The sequence below is a fragment of the Aptenodytes patagonicus genome, chromosome 1 (genome assembly GCF_965638725.1).
Source record: "Aptenodytes patagonicus chromosome 1, bAptPat1.pri.cur, whole genome shotgun sequence".
NCBI classification, from domain to species: Eukaryota; Metazoa; Chordata; class Aves; order Sphenisciformes; family Spheniscidae; genus Aptenodytes; species Aptenodytes patagonicus.
In genome coordinates this window covers 211,736,608-211,755,123 of record NC_134949.1, presented here as the reverse complement: position 1 = coordinate 211,755,123, position 18,516 = coordinate 211,736,608, and the positions used below count along the sequence as shown (strand labels likewise).

At 37.1% G+C, this 18,516-nt stretch overlaps 1 protein-coding gene across 4 annotated transcripts in view; it reads left to right on the top strand.

The window, feature by feature from the left end:
• DYNC2H1 (dynein cytoplasmic 2 heavy chain 1) overlaps positions 1-18,516 on the top strand; it is a 190,083-nt gene that overhangs the window by 99,300 nt on the left and 72,267 nt on the right. For 3 of the 4 annotated variants that reach the window (XM_076328219.1, XM_076328218.1, XM_076328216.1), the window contains 5 exons: positions 4,304-4,464; positions 9,068-9,193; positions 12,473-12,583; positions 14,525-14,680; positions 17,447-17,522. In XM_076328219.1, the coding sequence (XP_076184334.1) occupies positions 4,304-4,464; positions 9,068-9,193; positions 12,473-12,583; positions 14,525-14,680; positions 17,447-17,522 (630 nt within the window). The remainder of the gene's footprint in view (positions 1-4,303; positions 4,465-9,067; positions 9,194-12,472; positions 12,584-14,524; positions 14,681-17,446; positions 17,523-18,516) is intronic. The other variant, XM_076328217.1, reaches the window with a different exon arrangement.

Genomic DNA, 18,516 nt, shown 5'->3' with positions numbered 1-18,516 from the left:
CTAATGTATTACATAAATTGGTTAGGTCTATCTTGATGCCAGTTCCTTGAAGGCGTTCCACAAGGGAATGGTTTTTGTTGAATGAAACTACAGCCTCACTGAGGAAGGCAGAATACCATTGACTCCATTTGTAGGCAAGGTTTCATCCGCAGATTTTTCATGCATATCAGTGAGATTTTATTTTGAGATTATGTCATAAATCATTATTAGCGTTTTCCAACTAATAACAGCAGTCACGCTTGTATGAATATTTTCTTCATTTTTTTTTCCTATCATGTCTTTTTCAGGGTCCTTGCCCTGAAAATTCTTAAACAGTTTCACTTAGTTCAAAAGGGAACTGTTAAGTTTCCAATCTCCTTTGGCTGTTTTCCTGTGAGAAAAATGAGTTCCAAAAGAGCTGTAATAGCCTACAAGAAAGCCTTCCACTTCTGCTTTATCCAGATATGGTTTTTTTTCCTTTTTTCATCTTTTACATATATTTTTAAATTTATGGATGAAGGGGGATTAAAATAATTTCTTTTGAAGATAAAGTTCATAAGAATTTTCTATAAGTGTATTTTGTGGGCACCCAAATTATGCTTATTTCTTTATTTTACATGCTATACTGAAATGCACCATGTTAGCAAAAATCATATTGACAGTGTACTTCCAAATCATTCCATATCACTCATTGAGTTGGTTTTTTTTCATATCTGCTTTAACTTAGTTTTTTGAGTCTGGCTACATCAGAAATAGTATTTAAAGAGGCTTGATTTTAATTACCTACATTTTCATATCCTTCAAAAAAGCAGTAGAGATGCAAAGAAAGAAAATCAGTGCAGGCTAAACAAGTCTGTATTTTATTCCCACAGACCCATTTTCTATAAAGTAGACCAGAGCTCTCATGGTCACATTGCACGTAGGCCAAAATAAAATTACTTGCCAACATTAAAAAAAATAACATCTCCTGCTTTCTGTATTGGAATTGTGAATAGTAATAATACCTTTACTAATAGTTTTGTACATTGTTTCTCTGTGTACAGATCACCAACAGAAGGAATTTTAACAAGCACTTTCAGTTCAAGTTCCAGCTGCTCTAAATTGGTTTAATTGCATTGACTTTAGTACAGAAGTTTTGTGAAAAGTTGTTCATTGATTTTATGGAAGCTTCATCAGTTTATAAAAAATGTGAAGTTTGCATCCTGTGCCAAACTTTGTATTTATATGTCAGGTCTTTCTTTTTTCCCCTTTGATTTCCCCCACACACTTTAGATGTTTTCTGAAAAGTTATTTGCTCTCACATATGCTTTTTCTTCCCATGTCAGGATGTCAGTTCAGATAGTAAAATTTAAGAAATTCTGTCAGAACGGAACATGGTGGCAGAAAAGTGTGTCAGGAATTCCCAGTCTGACTGCATAGTTATTATCTGGAATATGAGTGCTTATTGATTTACTCTGAAAACACCGGAGTCTTTTTTTTTCAGTTCTCTAAATGTAATCCTGGCTGTAGCTTTAATTCTAATGGCCAGGAATAGACAGGGCTGTACTGTAGTTTTTCTCTATTTCACTTCTGTTGAGCTTCCTTAAAACAAAAAGCACCTTCAGCATAGCTATGCTTTTTCTAAACATTGTGTCCAAATTTCTAAAAGAACAAACTGTTTTATGGAAGAAGACTTACACTGTATTAATTTTCTAAATGATGCACCTCAAGAGTGCTACAATATATTTGTCTAGGCTGTTACTCATTTACAATTGCATCTCTTTTAAATTAACGTCATTAACATAAATACGTTGTTATAACTTAAGTTGCAGGTGTGCACACATTCATCTATTGCCCAAGCATAGCTTTTTATTCTATTCCTCAGTTAATGCCATTTAATAACTGAGTTATTCCTCAGTTAAGGCCAAGTAGTAGTCCCCAGTTAACACAGAGTTATGTAGGATATCAAAACTCCTAATCGATTAAACTTCTCAGGAATCTGTGTGCCCTCTGCTTGCACTGCTAGAAATAATAATGCAGCCAATAGTCTTTGGTTTTTCTTGATTGTAGAATATTCCATGCACCTGTTTGTAGCAGCAAAGCAGTCCTAGGAACAGGAACTTAAGAATGGTTGAACAAGTGAAGAAGAGAGGTCTGTCTAGCTTGTTACTGTCTTTGTCAATGACAAATAATAAATGTTAAGGCGAGAGTATAAGAACATCACAAGCCTATAGTGAAACCTTTTGCAGTGACCAGTGTTTTATGTCTCCAGGGTTTCTCAACTGGAAGTAATAACACAGTACTTAAAAGACCCAATGGATTTTACTTCTATGACTTTGTATATCTGTTCTGCATTTCCATGTAATAATCAATATCTGCAGCATTGCACGACGCCCATTCCACTGTGTTAATTAGTGGTCAGAAAGATCTCTGGTTTTTGTATCCTTGCTGCCTGCTGACTTCAACAGATATTTTTAGTCCTGTATCTTTCATAGAAATTGAAACAGTAGTGAAGATTTTCAAAATTATTTTCTTCACTGAAATAAAAGTTAATAAAACTTAAAATTTACCTTTCTAAGACCTTACTTTTAATCAAATTTTGATCTAAAATTTGGTGTTAAAATTCAATGTCTATTGCTTATGTAGATAGTGATTAAGTTCTAATAATGCTTTATGTTATATTTTAATATTTATATTAAATTAATAAGGAAACATTTATATTTTGATACTTCAACAGTGAAATATAGTTACAGTGAATACAACTCAGTAGAGAGGGATTTGATGAGATGAAACTTGCTTAAGGTGCAAGACAATGGTTTATAGCCCAAATATCAGAACACATCACAAATAACTCTTCCGTGTGGTCCTCATCCACAAAAAGAAACATTTGATGTTGGATTTTCTAATTATAGGCATGATACTGTCTTCCATTTTCAGCTTGTATTAGCTGAAATAGCTTAGCTATTTCCATTTATTATGTTAGTTAAGGGAATGTTAAATCTGGAGTAGCTTGTATTTGTGAAAAATGTTACTATACGCTCAGTTTGGAGGAATGACTTGAAAGCTAGTATGCTGGGCAGCTTTCATTCAAAGTGTAAGCTTCTTTCAGGCCTTCTGAAAATGCATCCAAATTTGGCCAATACAGATTCATTGCGAAAAAACTTGCAGATGTGTGTCAGACATTTTTGAGATTTTGACAGTTAAGTGTCCCTGAAGAGTCTTAGTTGCTGAGCATGCTTCAGTCCAGTACTGAACAGCCCTACTTTAATTTCAGTGTTATTTTATGGATCTTCTAGGGTTTAGGGCTTACTGGCAGTGAGCGGCAGAACTCATCAAGGGAGCTGCCCATATCAATTGCCTTATGGCCTCAGTTTATATATTTATCTCTGCTTATATTACCTCTACATGCCTAATGAATGTAAAATGAAAATATTTTCCAATATTAGTCTTGTTTAATTCGATTTTTTTAAAGCATTTTGATTGATAGTGATTTTATCTGTTTAGCTGCGTCTGTTAGAGTCTCTGTACAGATAGATGCAGAGAACCCAGACCTCATACTAACCTTTGCCAACCTAACCTGTTATATTCAAATTATATAGTATTCTATGTGGAGATGATAACTCAAGTCTGAAAGCAGACTGTGCCCTCAAGGAAATGTATATTCCATCTTTTACTAGGCGTGACATAGATGTCACTGATTACAGCTCTTCTGTCTTGCTTTATGTTGTGATTTCCCATTGCACCTAACACTTCGCTATTTAAGGACCAGTCTAAAGATGCATTGAAAATATGTGGTTAACACTGTTTATGATACACTTATACACATAGCTTTGGGCTTGTGTATAAATGCCTTGCCTATACTAGGTCAACATTCTAAACATTTAAGTTGTATATTAAAACAAACAATAGACTAAAGTAATTGTAGTACCAAGAACTGTGTAAAGTCAAAGTCTAATAATTAAGGCTCTGGGGACAATACAGGAGAGAAGTTCTGCATGTGGACATAGACACTGCAATTAGTTTTAGCAAATAGCATAGCTTCTCATATTCTTATATTCCAGCTCTACTTTTTTTTGTATGTTTTCTTGAAGACTACACTCTAAATAAAGACTGCCATTTATATTTGTCAAGCTGGAAGTCCAGGCACTGTTTTGGTGCTTGTGTCTTTTTCATATCAATATATGGTACCTTCTACCTCCATATTGTAAAGATTTTTTTCTCATTTTAGGACTAGTTTTATGGTCTGCATTGAACAGAACTTTGAAAGCCACATGACCTCTAAAGTGGTTAATGAAGCACTCCATCCTGTGTAGTCACTTTATTTCCATAATAATTCTAATTATAGGAATAAAAGAATTATCTCCATCACCTCTGAATTTGAAACGTCTGTATAAAGAAACTCTGGAAATTGAGCCCATCTTGATAATTATTTCTCCTGGTGCTGATCCTTCTCAAGAATTGCAAGAACTTGCCAGTGTTGAAAGAAATACTGAGTGCTACCATCAGGTCAGTCTTAGATAAGCATAATGATTAAAAACCACAATGTGTAAAATTTTACAGTAGTAATATCTGTTTTACCTTGGTCTTTAATGAAGTTAGTACGTAAAAGCACAGTTTGGTGTTTATGTGTTTGTTATTCCCACCTATCTTGCCACTAACTTCTGATTCCATTGGCAAAAAGGGGCTGGAGAAGAGAGACACAATTAGTGATCCTCACAGAAGCAGAATCCACACAAGAGGCATTCCTCCAACTTGGAGAAGGGAAAAATGAGAAGATAGATGGAAGTGAACAAAAGAGACTGAGAATTGTTATATATGCTGAAACATTATCTTTTGTAGTGTGGAATAATTGAAATATGAACAAAACCCACTGAAAACTAGACTTCATAATTTCCTCTGCTTATAGAACTTGCATATTTCTTTCTTCAACAGAAAACATAAATCAGATGTTCAGTGTTTGTGAATACTTCGGTATTTTGTGAAATTCTGTAAAATATTTTGAGAAATTTTACAAGTAAATGTTAACCAATTAATTTTTGATGGGAGTTCCTGAACAGAACTCTTATATTTCAGGTTTTTTTAAAAAAGTGTTTAAGATCGACCATGCGGGAAAGCCCTCAGATTTCAGGAATAGGCATACAACACCAAAATCATTTGCCTAGCCAATATAACAGTTGGTTTTTGTCATGGTATACAACTTCTTCCCTGTTTTTCATTCAACACAAAACTGAACTGGGTGAAGATAATTCCCCTTGAGTAGCCTTTAATCAGGAATTGTACTGTTAAGAAATCACTTTATATTTTCTGTGTCTGTTTCAAAATTGGATCTACGCAGAGGTGTTGAAAACAACTTTTTTTAAGAAGAAATTTACTGTAGCTGTTAAATTCATAGAATAACCTGGGTTGGAAGAGACTTCTGGAGATCATCTACTTCAACCCCCTGCTCAGAGAGGGGAGGTCCCCCATCCAGGGATGGAGATCCCACAATATCTCTGGGCAACTTGTTCCAGTATTTGACCACTCTCACAGGAGAATGTTTTTCCTAATTTTGCATCAGTATTTCCCATGTTCCAACTTGTGTGCATTGACTCATGTCCTATCACCATGTGCCTCTGAAAGAGTCTGGCTCTATCTTCTCTGCATTCGTCAATCAGGTAGTTGTAGACAGCAAGAAGGTCTCCTGATTGCTTGGCGAAACAAACTGCCCTGTGTGCCCTGACCATGTTGGTGGTCTGCTCTGGAGTCACTTCAGTATGACCATGTCTGTCTTGTACTGGGGAGCCCAAAACTGGACACAGTACTCCAGATGTGGTCTCACAAGTTCCAAAGAGAGGGGAAGGATCACTTCCCTGGACTTGCTGACTGTTTTTACTAATACAGCCCATGATGGGATTGGCCTTTGTTGCAAGGGCCCGTTGTTGACTCACTTGTTGTCCACTAGGGCCTCCTTTTCTCCAAAGCTCCTTCCTAGGCAGACCCCAGACTGTACTGTTGCATGGGGTAACTCCATCCCAGGTGTAGGACTTTGCATTTGCCTTGTTGAACTTCATGAACTGCCAACCTGTTTCTCCAGCCTGTTCAGGTCATCTGAGTAGCAAACCTGCCTTCCCAGAGTATTGATTGCTCGCCCGACCCCCTTTAGTGTTATCCATTAGTTTGCTGAGAGTGCACCCAGTCATATAACCCAGGTCACTGATGAAGACATTAAACAGAATTTGTCCTAGTACTGATCTCTGAGGGGTACCACTAGTTACTGGCTGCCAGCTGGACTCTGCACCACTGACCATCCTGTGAGCCCAGCAGTCCACCCATTTTTCTGCCTATCTTATTTTTCACTTCTCTAGCCCATATTTCTCCAATTTGGTGATAAGGAGGATATGGGAGACTGTCAAAAGTCTTACTAAAGTTAAGGTATACAACATGTACTGGCACCCCCTTGTCCACAGTGGCAGTCACCTCATCATAGAAAGCAATGAAGTCGGTCAGGCATGAGTTGCCATTGGTAAATCTATATTGGCTGCTCCTTATCACCTCTGTGTTCTTCATGTGTTTAGAAATGGCTTCTAAGATGACTTGCTCCATAACCTTCCCAGGGGCTGAGTGGAAGCTGACCAGCCTGTAATTACCTAGATCTTTCTCCTCCTTGCCCTTCTTGAAGATAAATGTGACATTTTCCTTTTTCATCAGCAAACACCCCAGATCAACATAACCTTTTGAAGATGAGAGCAAGGAGTGACATTAACTGCCCCCCAGCACACTTGGATGCATCCCATCTCGTCCTGTGGACTTTTTTATTTCTAAGTGTGTTGAGTGATTCCTAAATCTGTCAGTCTCTACTGTGGGTATTGCTTCGCTCCTGCTTGTCAGTTTGGGAGACCTGGGAGGCCTGAGAACAAGCCTCAATAGTGAAACTAAAAGGCTATCGAGTACCTCAGCCTTTTCCATGTGCCTTGTCACTATGTGCCCTGCCCCACCAAGCAATGGGCTCACAGCTATCCTTGGCTTTCCTTGGCTGACAGGAACCTTACAGAACTCAAGAAATGCGAAGTCATGCCCCTAGGAAGGAAGAAACCCTTGCAATGATACAGGCAATGGATTGACTGGCTGGGGAGGACCTCTGCTGAAAAGGCCTGGAGTGTTTTTGTAGATGACAAGCTGGACATGAGCCAGCACTGTGCCCTGCCAACAGAGAAGTCTTTGTGATGTCCTAATAATAGCCTTTCAATACCTACAAGAAGGTCACTGAGAAAATGGATTCAGACTCTTTGCAATCAGGCATGGTGGAAAGAAGCAATGGGCATAAATGGTAATGAGATAGGTTATGGCTGGATGTAAGAAGAAACTTTTTCACCATGAGAACAGTCAAACAGATTTCCCGGTGCAGTCTCCATCCTTGGAGGTTCCCAAGAGTCCACTGGACAAAGCCCTCAGTTCCTGGTCTGATCTTTCATAGCTGGTCCTACTTTGAGCAGGATGTTGGACTAGAGACGTTCCAGGATCCATTCCAACTTAAATTATTCTATGATCCAAGTGGTTTCCTAATATTCCTAATACACAGTACCGATACGCTTTACACCTTTCTGTAAAACGGTATTTCCTTCTGTCATTTGAAATATTCAGGGGAGGGCAGTTGTTATCTAGCTGATCACTGGTTAGCATAGAAATGGAAAACGTCAAGTTTGATGCTGCTTCTAAATTGAAATTGTTCCTTTCCTGGAATGTGCATTGATGTAATATATTTTTCCTATCAAATTGTAAAGATTTAGATCCTACTGCCAGCTTATCTAACTGTGAATGTTTCAGAATGCATATTTCTTACTCTGCACATGGCTTTTGTGTTTATCTCTAAATATCCTTTATATGTTGGACTTTTAAAATGTAACATGGTATGTTATTTGATTAAGGAGCAGTACTCAAAGCTAAGTCATCTGAATGTTGTCCTACTAATGAGAATATTTTGTTGTTATTTTTTCGTGCACTTTCTCACGCAATTTTAATAGGACGTGGAAGACCAGATTTTTCTTCTCTGTTGAATCATTTCTCATATGGGATAAAGAACAGATGACTAAATTTGTGTGGTGTACTACCATATTGTCTGGTGACTTTCAGTTATCTTCTTTTGGCTATTTTAAATTATTTCAAGATACTATACTCAGTTTTATTTAGGCAGAGGATATCCCTGTATCATCATATAAAGCTAAGGCCCCAAGTTGCTTTGATTCAGTAGTTTTAGGATAAAAAGACAGGGAGGATTTCTGCTTAAGGGACATTTGATGAAGTCATAATAATCACAATAGTTCTATTTTGCTATAGCGGTAATGCCAAGACAAGACTTTTCAGATTGGCTAAGACCACTTTCTTTTCAATCTGTTTGGTTCAGGGTTTTTTGTTATGTACACCTTCCAATTAGATTCTAAGGAAGGACTAAGGTAAATATACTCTACAGATAGTCTAACATCAATTGTTGCAGTAATTGTGCCACAGAAAAAGTCCTTTCTTTATTTTCAATTTTCACTAATTTATCTGAAGATTCAGTTTTGGATCTTTGTATTTCCATGTGAAGATCCAAATTTATTTTAGCAGCAATATGGTACTATAAAAAATGAAGAAAAGACTGTTTGTTAAGCTATTCATATTTCGCAGTTAGAAAGAGAGCAGCCTTAGTTTTTCAGTCATCTCAATATGAAATTGAGTGTTTCTTTTCAAAGGAAGTACTCCTAACTTACAGTTAAAAGAAAATTCGTTCTCATTTATCTCGTTTTTATTGTATCAGCAGTTCTGTAATAATACAGTTCAGTCACTGATATTTAAATTACTTTTTGAGTTCCCAGGGAATACCATCAATGTCACAAAATGATATATGTTTTTTTCCATAAAAAGACTAGGTAATGGTGTTTCTTAAGAAACTCTGCCTAGATAGATTGCAAAGAAAAAAATATGTTTTCATTAATCTTTTCCCTACTTTAGTAGCCTATCACATTAGAGAAAATTCTGGTTATCTCTAGCACACCTTTTTTACATATGAAGTCTACCTTGGAAACACAATTTTGTATTTAGCTGTTAAATGAGGTATGATAAATTCCTGATACAACTGTGTCTTTCATTTCAGATTGCAATGGGCCAAGGCCAAGCAGACCTGGCTATTCAAACTTTAAAAGAATGTGCACGCAATGGAGAATGGCTGTGTTTAAAGAACCTGCATCTTGTTACATCTTGGCTTCCTGTATTGGAAAAGGTGAGAGTACCTAGAGAAGAATGTATTGGAAACTAGACAAAATTAGTATGCAACATTTCTGAAGCAGTTCAGGCATTTCCATGGTGATGTTTAAAATTACAACAATTTAAATAAATAAATTCTTGCAGTTTTCTCAGTCATGAATAAGGTGAAATGCTTCAGATCTAAGCAGCTCCTTCCTTTGTGTGAGTGCTTTAATTGTCATACAATGTAGAGTATTTCTGCCACAATGAGTGAATAAATGATTCTGTTAGAACTTCTGGTACTTTATGGGATACTGCCCATGTTTGCTGAACTCTGAATCTATGTATGCTTAAATTTATTCTTTTTTTTTTTTCCCAGGACTTTCTTTTTATTAGTTCTTTTATGTTAAGTGTAGCTTGTGTCTGAGTCACCAAGAGGTTTTTGCTAATTTGAAATTAAAATGTCTAATGTTTTATAGAAACACACTCTTACTTACGGCATGTAAAATCATTAACTTGCTAACTAGATCAAAGTGACTTTATGTGTATATCACTGTGAAATCCACAAAACAAACAAACTCCAAAAAAGAAAGGTGGGGAATTCCTGTCAACAGTTACTACAGTCTTAATTTTCCAGTTTCTAATGATTGTCTGTAAAGTGTACTCCATGCACATGAGCTTGGAGTCTATCTTCTGTCTGTCTAACAATGACCATGTGGCATACATGTGCCTTTTTAACATTCGTATAATCCTTTTTGAAAAAAGGGATATGTGTCATCTAGTCTGAATATGATAGTAACAGTAAGGAAGTGTTTGTAAGCCTCTTACTAATTATAAAATTTCAGATCTTGTAAGTATTTAAATATGGATATGTATCAGAAGTTTCTTAATTCTTTCCACAAGAACATAATACTGAAGGTGTTGAACTTCCTGCTGAACTTAATATAGACTGAGATTTGCTCATATTTGACTCAGCACATCCCCTTGTCTGTTTTGCATACCATTAGCAAGCGTGAGGCTGTATAATTCATATGTTTGAACATCCTTTTAAGAGAGACCTGCCTATTTATAGTTCAATTCCATCCAGGTACTTAAATTTAGTTCTCGCAGTCTTTCCATTTGAGCGGATGAAATATGTCTTCTGACACACTGGTCAATGTGAACTTTATCAATATGAAGATTATAGCTTCACAGCTTACAACTGACTGCCCTTAGCTGTCTTCTAGCCAAACTCAATGTATCAGAGGATGCGTGCTGCAGATGATTGCATTTGAACCAGCATGTAAATTCCCTTGTTTTCTTTTCTTAAATCTCCTGCTTCCAAGGCTGTGAATCATTTTCATATCTTAGTTTGTCTCCGATGACATCCTCATAGACAAGCTTATGAAATATGGACTCAATTGTACCACAGGGAGGTAGATTGAAAACTGGGTGAACTGCAGAGCTCAAAGGGTTGTTGTCAGCAACAAAAAATCCAGCTGGAGGCCAGTCATCAGTGGTGTGCTCCAGGGGTTGATACTGTGGCCAACATTGTTTAACATCTTAATTAATGATGTGAATAATGGGATGGAGTATTTCCTCAGCAAGTACAGATGATACAAAACTGGGAGGAATGATTGATACAACAGATGGGCGTGCTTTCATTCAGTAGGACCTCAATAGACTGGAGATGTAGGCTGACAGGAACATTGTGAAGTTCAGCAAAGGGAAATGCCAGGTGCTTCCCCTGGGGAGGAATAACCTCAGGCACCCAGACAGTCTGGGGGCTAACTGGCTGAAAAGCAGCTTGGCAGAAAAGACTTGGGCGTCCTGGTGGTTAAGAAGCTGACTATGAGCCAGCAACGTGCCCTTGTGGCAAAGACCATTGGCCTCTTGGGCTGCTTTAGGCAGAGCATTGCCAGCAGGTCAAGGGAGGTGATCCTTCCCCTCTGGTCAGCCCTGTTGAGACACATCTGGAGTGCTGTGTCCAGTTCTGGGCTCCCCAGTACAAGAGAGGCATGGGCATACTGGAGCTAGTCCAGTAAAGGGCCACAAAGGTGATGAAGGGACTGGAGCACGTGTCGTATAAGGAGAGACTGAGAGAACTGGGATTGTTCAGCCTGGAAAAGAGAAGCCTTGGGGGCAATCTTATTATTTATTGTGTATCGGCTGATGGGAAGGAGTAAAGGAGACAGAGCCAGGCTCTTCACAGTGGTGTCCCGTGACAGAACAAGAGGCCATGGGCACAAACTGAAATACAGGAAATGTCATTTAAACATAAGACAAAAATTTTTTACTGTGAGGATGGTCAAACAGCGGAACAGGTTGCCCAGAGAGGCTGTGGAGTCTCCATCCTTGGAGATACTGAAAACCTGACTGGATACAGTTCTGGGCAACCTGCTGTAGTTGACACTGCTTTGATCAGGGGGTTGGACTAGACAGTCTCCAGAGGTTCCTTCCAACTTCAACAGTTCTGTGTTTTTAGGTACCAGATATAGTTGTCATTTTGCCTAAAGAGCAGAATGATTCATGGGTTAACAGAATTTTCTTATTTACTGAAAGCACAGAAAAAAAAATTATTATGATTATGTTTTAGAGATTATCAAAATGAATGGATTGAGAGAAAATCTGTTAGAGTTTTTTTGAGCTATGTTTCTTCCAAGACACATAAAAGAAAACTGTTGCCGTTGTTCTCAGTCAATTGTCAAACAACTTTGGTAGCTTCAGTGAAAAATATGTCTGTTTCAGATGCAGGTAAAGCACCAGCAGTATGTTTTCATACATTCAGTACTTACATATTTTTTGTGAAGCCCTTGTATTTGAAATAGCATTTGACAATATATGTTCTCTTAGAACTCCATTTTCGTATCTTCAGTTTTCTGTGAATCATGATATGTGAAGTGTGCATACAACAACCACTTGAAGAAAAAGAAATTAATTTAGCTATACAGTTGTTGAAAGTCATCGAGATCTGCTATTGATATGCAGCCCACATTCCAAGCCTTCGTCTTTTGAGCCTTCTGGTGTTTTTTTACTTAAAAGAAGTCAAGAACTGCGATATATTTTTGTGCTCTGAATTGAGGATCTGGGAGGGAGTTGCAAATATTTTGACAAGGCTAGGATGAACTTTGAACTTGAGCATGATGGGCATATAGAATGTGTGGAGACAAGACATCTTGAACAATAGTCTTTTGAATAACCTCACTTGTAAAAACAGCTAAAGAATTTTTAGACAAGCCTAACTTTCTAATTTAGGATATTATAATTTTGTAAATACTGTTTTGTATATTAAAAAAAACCCCAAAACCTACTTCAATATATAACATCTCTTTAATAGGAACTGAATACATTACAGCCTCAATCAAACTTCCGCCTTTGGCTTACTACTGAAGTTCATCCAAAATTTACTCCGATTTTGCTTCAGTCAAGTCTGAAAATAACTTACGAAGTAAGATCTGTTTGGAAAGCTTTTATTCCGTGTTTTCAAAGAATGAACTTTGATGTATAGTAAACTATATGTTTAGATAGAATAAAGTTTGGATAATGTGGACTGTTTTCATAGCTGGTTTTGCCTTGTATTTCAATTAGATGTAATACAAAAAATGCTATGAATTTACCTTGAAAAAGATTTTTAATGATCATTTATAATGTATATGTGGAAATTTGCAGAAGCTGTGCTTTAAAAGGAAGGTTTGTAAAATTTCTTTCCAGATATTTTTTCCAATTGAAAGTCTGAACTGAAAGTACTTGTTTGGTTTTGTGCTCCAAATTCTTTTGTGCATTTAATCAGTGTTTCTTAAAAGCAAAAACCTACACAGGTGTTGGGACATGGATGAAAAACAAGGAATTCCTCCTTCTTGATGAATGTGCTCATCTGAAGATCACAGAATCACACTTTCTCTTCCTTATTTTTCTTTTTGGCCCCATAGCTTTATAGTCACTGGACCCTTTTAACAAAAATGGCTCTCTTCCCATACAGCAGAATATACAGTTAAAGGCCTTTACTAAAAATTGAGAGCTTTTCTTTCAGAATGGATCAACCTAAGGGATAACTGGGACCATGCTCATCCAACTTGTGGGAAAGTGCTCTAATCATTTATGCACTTATGCATTAATGTCCATTATGGAAATCATGGATAGGGGTGCTACTAACTCTTCCATTGGTTATGGAGTGTGGAGATTTTGCCTACAGTTAAACCAAGAAGCTCTGACCTTTTAGAGTCCAATGTTGCTGACTTTCAGGAAGCCAAAATTGTTACACTTTTATATTGACTGCAGGTATTTTTAAACTTCTGGGGTACCTTCTGGCTTATATTGAGGTCTTCAGTGGTACAGAAACTACAGGACTGTATAGGATTGTCACATTTCTTTTCATCTAGCTTCTTGAAGTTACTGATCCCACTATCTTTGGAATAATTGGAACTTCGCACTGATGCAATGTTCTAAATCCTTTTGTTACCTTTTTTATCATTTATAGTAAGTATCGTGTTACCACAAAAGGGCAATGATTGCCAATGACTTGACTAATACTATTTTATTATTATATGGTTGTGGTACGTTCCTTAACTGTTACCAATCAAGACATAGATAGTTTAAAAGAAAATCATCAATTGACTACAATATTTTGCTATTATTTGCCACAACTGTGCATATGCAACATATGCAACTGTGGTAATCTTATGGAAACATTAACAAATATTATTTTTCAAAAGAAAGAAAGAACATTCTTATAAATATGAAAATGTGATTTAAATCTCTTTAAAATTTATGTTTGCCTTCACACTTGCAAATAATTTGAAAATGGCTGGGTATCTAATCGGTTGTTTTTACTTTTAAGCACTGTAATCTTTGTTATTATATACAATTTAACTGCAGTTATTTCTACTGGTTGTGAACACTACCTAACACTAAATCAGAGAACTGGCATTTTATCATACATATATACCATATCTATATGCTAACAAACAGAGTGTGGTGATGGCATAAGGCGAGTTGGCTCTGATCACAGAAATGATAATTGGTACTTGAGCTTGTAAAATCAGAAGAAAGTTCTTGTTCTTAAATTCAGAAAATTGAATTTACTTTTAAGCTTACATATTTTGATAGAGTAGTATTCTTTCACTAAGTTCTTTTAGTGTAGTTCAGTCCTCCTATCAGTTGGTCCTGCTTACAATTTCAGTATGTTTAAGTTGTTTAAGCTGTTTTCAGTATAAGATCATTCTGTTGTTAGGCCATTTATTACAAGCAGATTTTTTTCTTGTTAAATTTTGTTTTATTAAGTACTGTTTGTCATTTCATTAAGTTATAAATTGTAAGTTAGAATTTAAGAAAATAGTGCATAGAAGTATCAGGTTTTCTGTCTAGAACAATGTTTTCCCTTCCAATGCAGGCACCTCCGGGCCTCAAAAAGAATCTCTTGCGAACCTATGAATCTTGGACACCAGAGCAAATTAATAAAAAGGGAAATTTGTCTCGAGCACATTCTCTCTTTTGTTTAGCATGGTTTCATGCTGTATGCCAAGAAAGAAGAAATTATATACCTCAGGTAATATTTTTTTTTTGCTACCTTTTTAAAAATTTACCCCATTTATTAGCTTTTATACTTGGAAGTATTTTTCATCAGGTATATGTTAGATCATGTTCAGAGATGAGTAAAACTTGGATACTTCTGGTGCCTGCCTTCATTATTGTCTCCGAATTCATTGCAAAATAAGATCTTGGTAGCCTAAATTCCTATCCCCTTGAAAATTGCTACTGCCTGGATGGGGTTATTTTGTGATTTGTGTACTAACTGACACTGATGCAGGAAAAGATTATGTGAATCCTGTTTGCTTGGGACAGGAAAAAAAGTTTTGGAAACATACACGGTTGAATGGAAGATGTGAGAAAAGAGACACTTTGGTGGGAAGGAGGAGATGATACTGTCTACTCTTTCTGCACACAAACCCTGTTCAAGGAGAAGGAAGAACAAGGGAATTTACTCACTTGTTGCGAGGATTATAATGGTTTTCAGACTGTGATGTGTTTTTTCCTTAGATAAATTTTTGTTTAAAGCAAACATTTCTTTCTGGCTGCAGATGCTTAAATTAAACAGAACAAAACCCTAACCAACAAACTGTTCTATGTCTTGTTTATTTTATTTAGAATAGTGGTGAAATTAACCTGTCATCTTAAAGATCTGATCTGACAGAGCCTGGAATGTTTGAGAGTTTTTTATTCATTTTGAGTTTGTGATTTAGAAGGTTGTCTGCCTCTTGTAGTAACAGACTTTGAATATGGTGTTCAAGAAGTAGAATAGGTGAAAATATTTAAAGTACTGATCTGATAGATGAACTCTCATTTGGCTTTGTTCAATTTCATGTTCATTTACGACCAGCTTTCCAAGTGACACAAGACAGGATTACTGCTTTTTCCTTAATTCCACTGTAGCTGTGTTTGTCTCGTGCAGACTTAGTGATGATTTTATATTTTGCTTAAGATTACCAGTTTCTAACTGGTACAGTTAGAACGCTACAGGCTTGGGGAAGAGTGGCTGGAAAGCTGCCTGGCAGAAAAGGACCTGGGGGTGCTGGTTGACAGCCAGCTGAACATGAGCCGGCAGTGTGCCCAGGCGGCCAAGAAGGCCAATGGCATCCTGGCCTGTATGAGAAATAGTGCGGCCAGCAGGAGTAGGGAAGTGATCGTGCCCCTCTACTCGGCCCTGGTGAGGCCGCACCTCGACTACTGTGTTCAGTTTTGGGCCCCTCACTACAAGAAGGACGTTGAGGTGCTGGATCGTGTCCAGAGAAGGGCAACGAGGCTGGTGAAGGGTCTGGAGAACAAGTCTTATGAGGAGCGGCTGAGGGAACTGGGGTTGTTTAGCCTGGAGAAAAGGAGGCTGAGGGGAGACCTCATCGCTCTCTACAACTACCTGAAAGGAGGTTGTAGCGAGGTGGGTGTTGGTCTCTTCTCCCAAGTAACTAGTGATAGGACGAGAGGAAATGGCCTCAAGTTGTGCCAGGGGAGGTTTAGATTGGACATGAGGAAAAATTTCTTTACTTAAAGAGTGGTTAAACCTTGGACCAGGCTGCCCAGGGAAGTGGTTGAGTCCCCATCCCTGGAAGTATTTAAAAGACGTGTAGATGAGGCGCTTAGGGACGTGATTTAGTGGGCATGGTGGTGTTGGGTTGATGGTTGGACTCGATGATCTTAGAGTCTTTTCCAACCTTAATGATTCTATTCTATTCTATTCTATTCTATTCTATTCTATTCTGACATTGCTGGACTGCAATCCCAGCTAGATGCTCTTGTATTTTATAATGAATTTCAGGTTGTTTTGGGTCCATGTACAGATCTGTCAAAAAAATAATACGTGAACACTGTTGAGAGACTGTAGCATCTTTCCAGTTTATGACCTTCAGGATGACTGGCTGATAGCTTGATTGTGATCTGTGGAGCAGCTGCAGTCTTGACCTGAGACTGTATCCATCTCACTGGATATGTGCATGTTATCTGACACGTTTGCATGTTTCTCATCATGAGTCCTATGCTCCTGTTCCTATGATACCATCCATATGCAAAGGTACAACCATAAGAAGATACAGCAACAGGAGATACCTTTGAGATCTGGATTTCCTGAGTTCTGTATCATATAACAATATTTATTTATACTTACCCATTTACATTGAAAGGTTTTTGTGAGAATTACATACACATTACACATTAATGCTATATAAAGAATAAGACAGAAGAATAAGACACCAAGAACAGAAAGAAGGTACAAACTGAGAATGATTAAAATATGCATATGGCGGTCAGCAGTTTTGCTGTAATAGTAGAAGTAATTGCTTTACTCATTAGATTTTTTTCTGTCAGTAGAGAAGTGACATAAATTAAGGAGTAAGATGATGAAAGTATAATGCAGACTGTGTTTGAAGAATCAGACCTATTTATTAAAATCCAAAGGAAACTGAAATGCAAAAAAGCCCTCAGAAATAAAATCATAATTCAATGTGTGATCTAGTCACAGATGTCAGCAAGTTTTAGTTGAAGTAAATACTGTTAGGAAACAAAAGAATCGTAAGTTTACATTCCTCTTACTCAATGTATTCTAGTTTTTTGTAAGTATGTAAAAATAAATGCACTGGTAGAGCTGATTTTTTTTTATACCGCTGAATGTTTCCAGAGATGCACTTCCGAGGACATAGGTTGTCTCTTTTTTCATTCAATATTAAGTATTATACAGTATTCATTAACCACCTAATATTTGTATTTTACTTCATGATCATCATTGTGTGACTAATTAAATTCTTTGGATTTCTTTTAATGGTAGGGTTGGACCAAGTTTTATGAATTTTCTTTATCTGATCTCCGTGCTGGTTTTGACATTATTGATAGACTTTTTGAGGGTAAGTCACTTCTTAAGGAAAGATTTCTCACCTCTGCAGCATAACCCTTCTGAATGTCTCTCATTTAAAATTTTTAGAATATTAAAAACTTTCACAGTAATTTTTATAATTTGGTTACTTTGCATGATTGTTTTGTTTGGACTGGGGCCATTCTGTTTAAAGGCTGCTTTGAAGGTATTTAAATTTTGCATTTGAATCTTCATTGGAACATTTTCACAAATATAAACACACGACCAGGTAGTTAGGTAACTATATCAGTATGGGAAGTAGTCTGACCCTGAATCAGCTGTGCTTAAGCTTTATCAGACTTTTTTTGGATGTAGATCCAGACTCTGAGCATATGACTGTATTAGTAAACTGATAAGGGCTGGACACAGGCTCAAAACTATTCCATGATCAGGTTTATTTTTTCCCAAATTTGGCTTATGCAGACTGGCATTCTCGTAGGCAGTGACAAGGCATGGTTTGTGAGATAGCAGAGCCTGGAGACTCTTTCCAATAGGCAGCAGGTAAAAGGTTACCTTATTTTGGGGCAAAGGAGAGTTTAGCTGTATGGATGCAGGCCGCCTTGTGCCATCTGACCTTGGGTTCAAGCAGGACCTGTCCCATTTTACCATGAGTAGAGATGTTGCATGAAGAGCTTTATCTTTCTACAACACTCAGATAAGAGTGGAGATGCTGCAAGGCTCATCACCAGTAAGCAAAGCTAGAAACACAGGGTGAATCATAATTCCATTTTTGGGAGGTTGAGTAAAAGAGTAATTTCTTTCTGCCAAGAACTATTCTGCTCAGCTTCTTGAGTTCAGAGGAATAAAAAGGAAATACAGGAATGCCTGGAAGATGAAGTCTTCTGTCTCAATTCCTTCCCACTGTGAACTCCCCCCATATATTGAATAAATTAATTGAATATGAATTGAATATGAATGAATTCTTCATATTGAAACTCACTATTAGAGCCCACTTCATTGTTCTGTTAAGTAGCGTAGTAATTTCT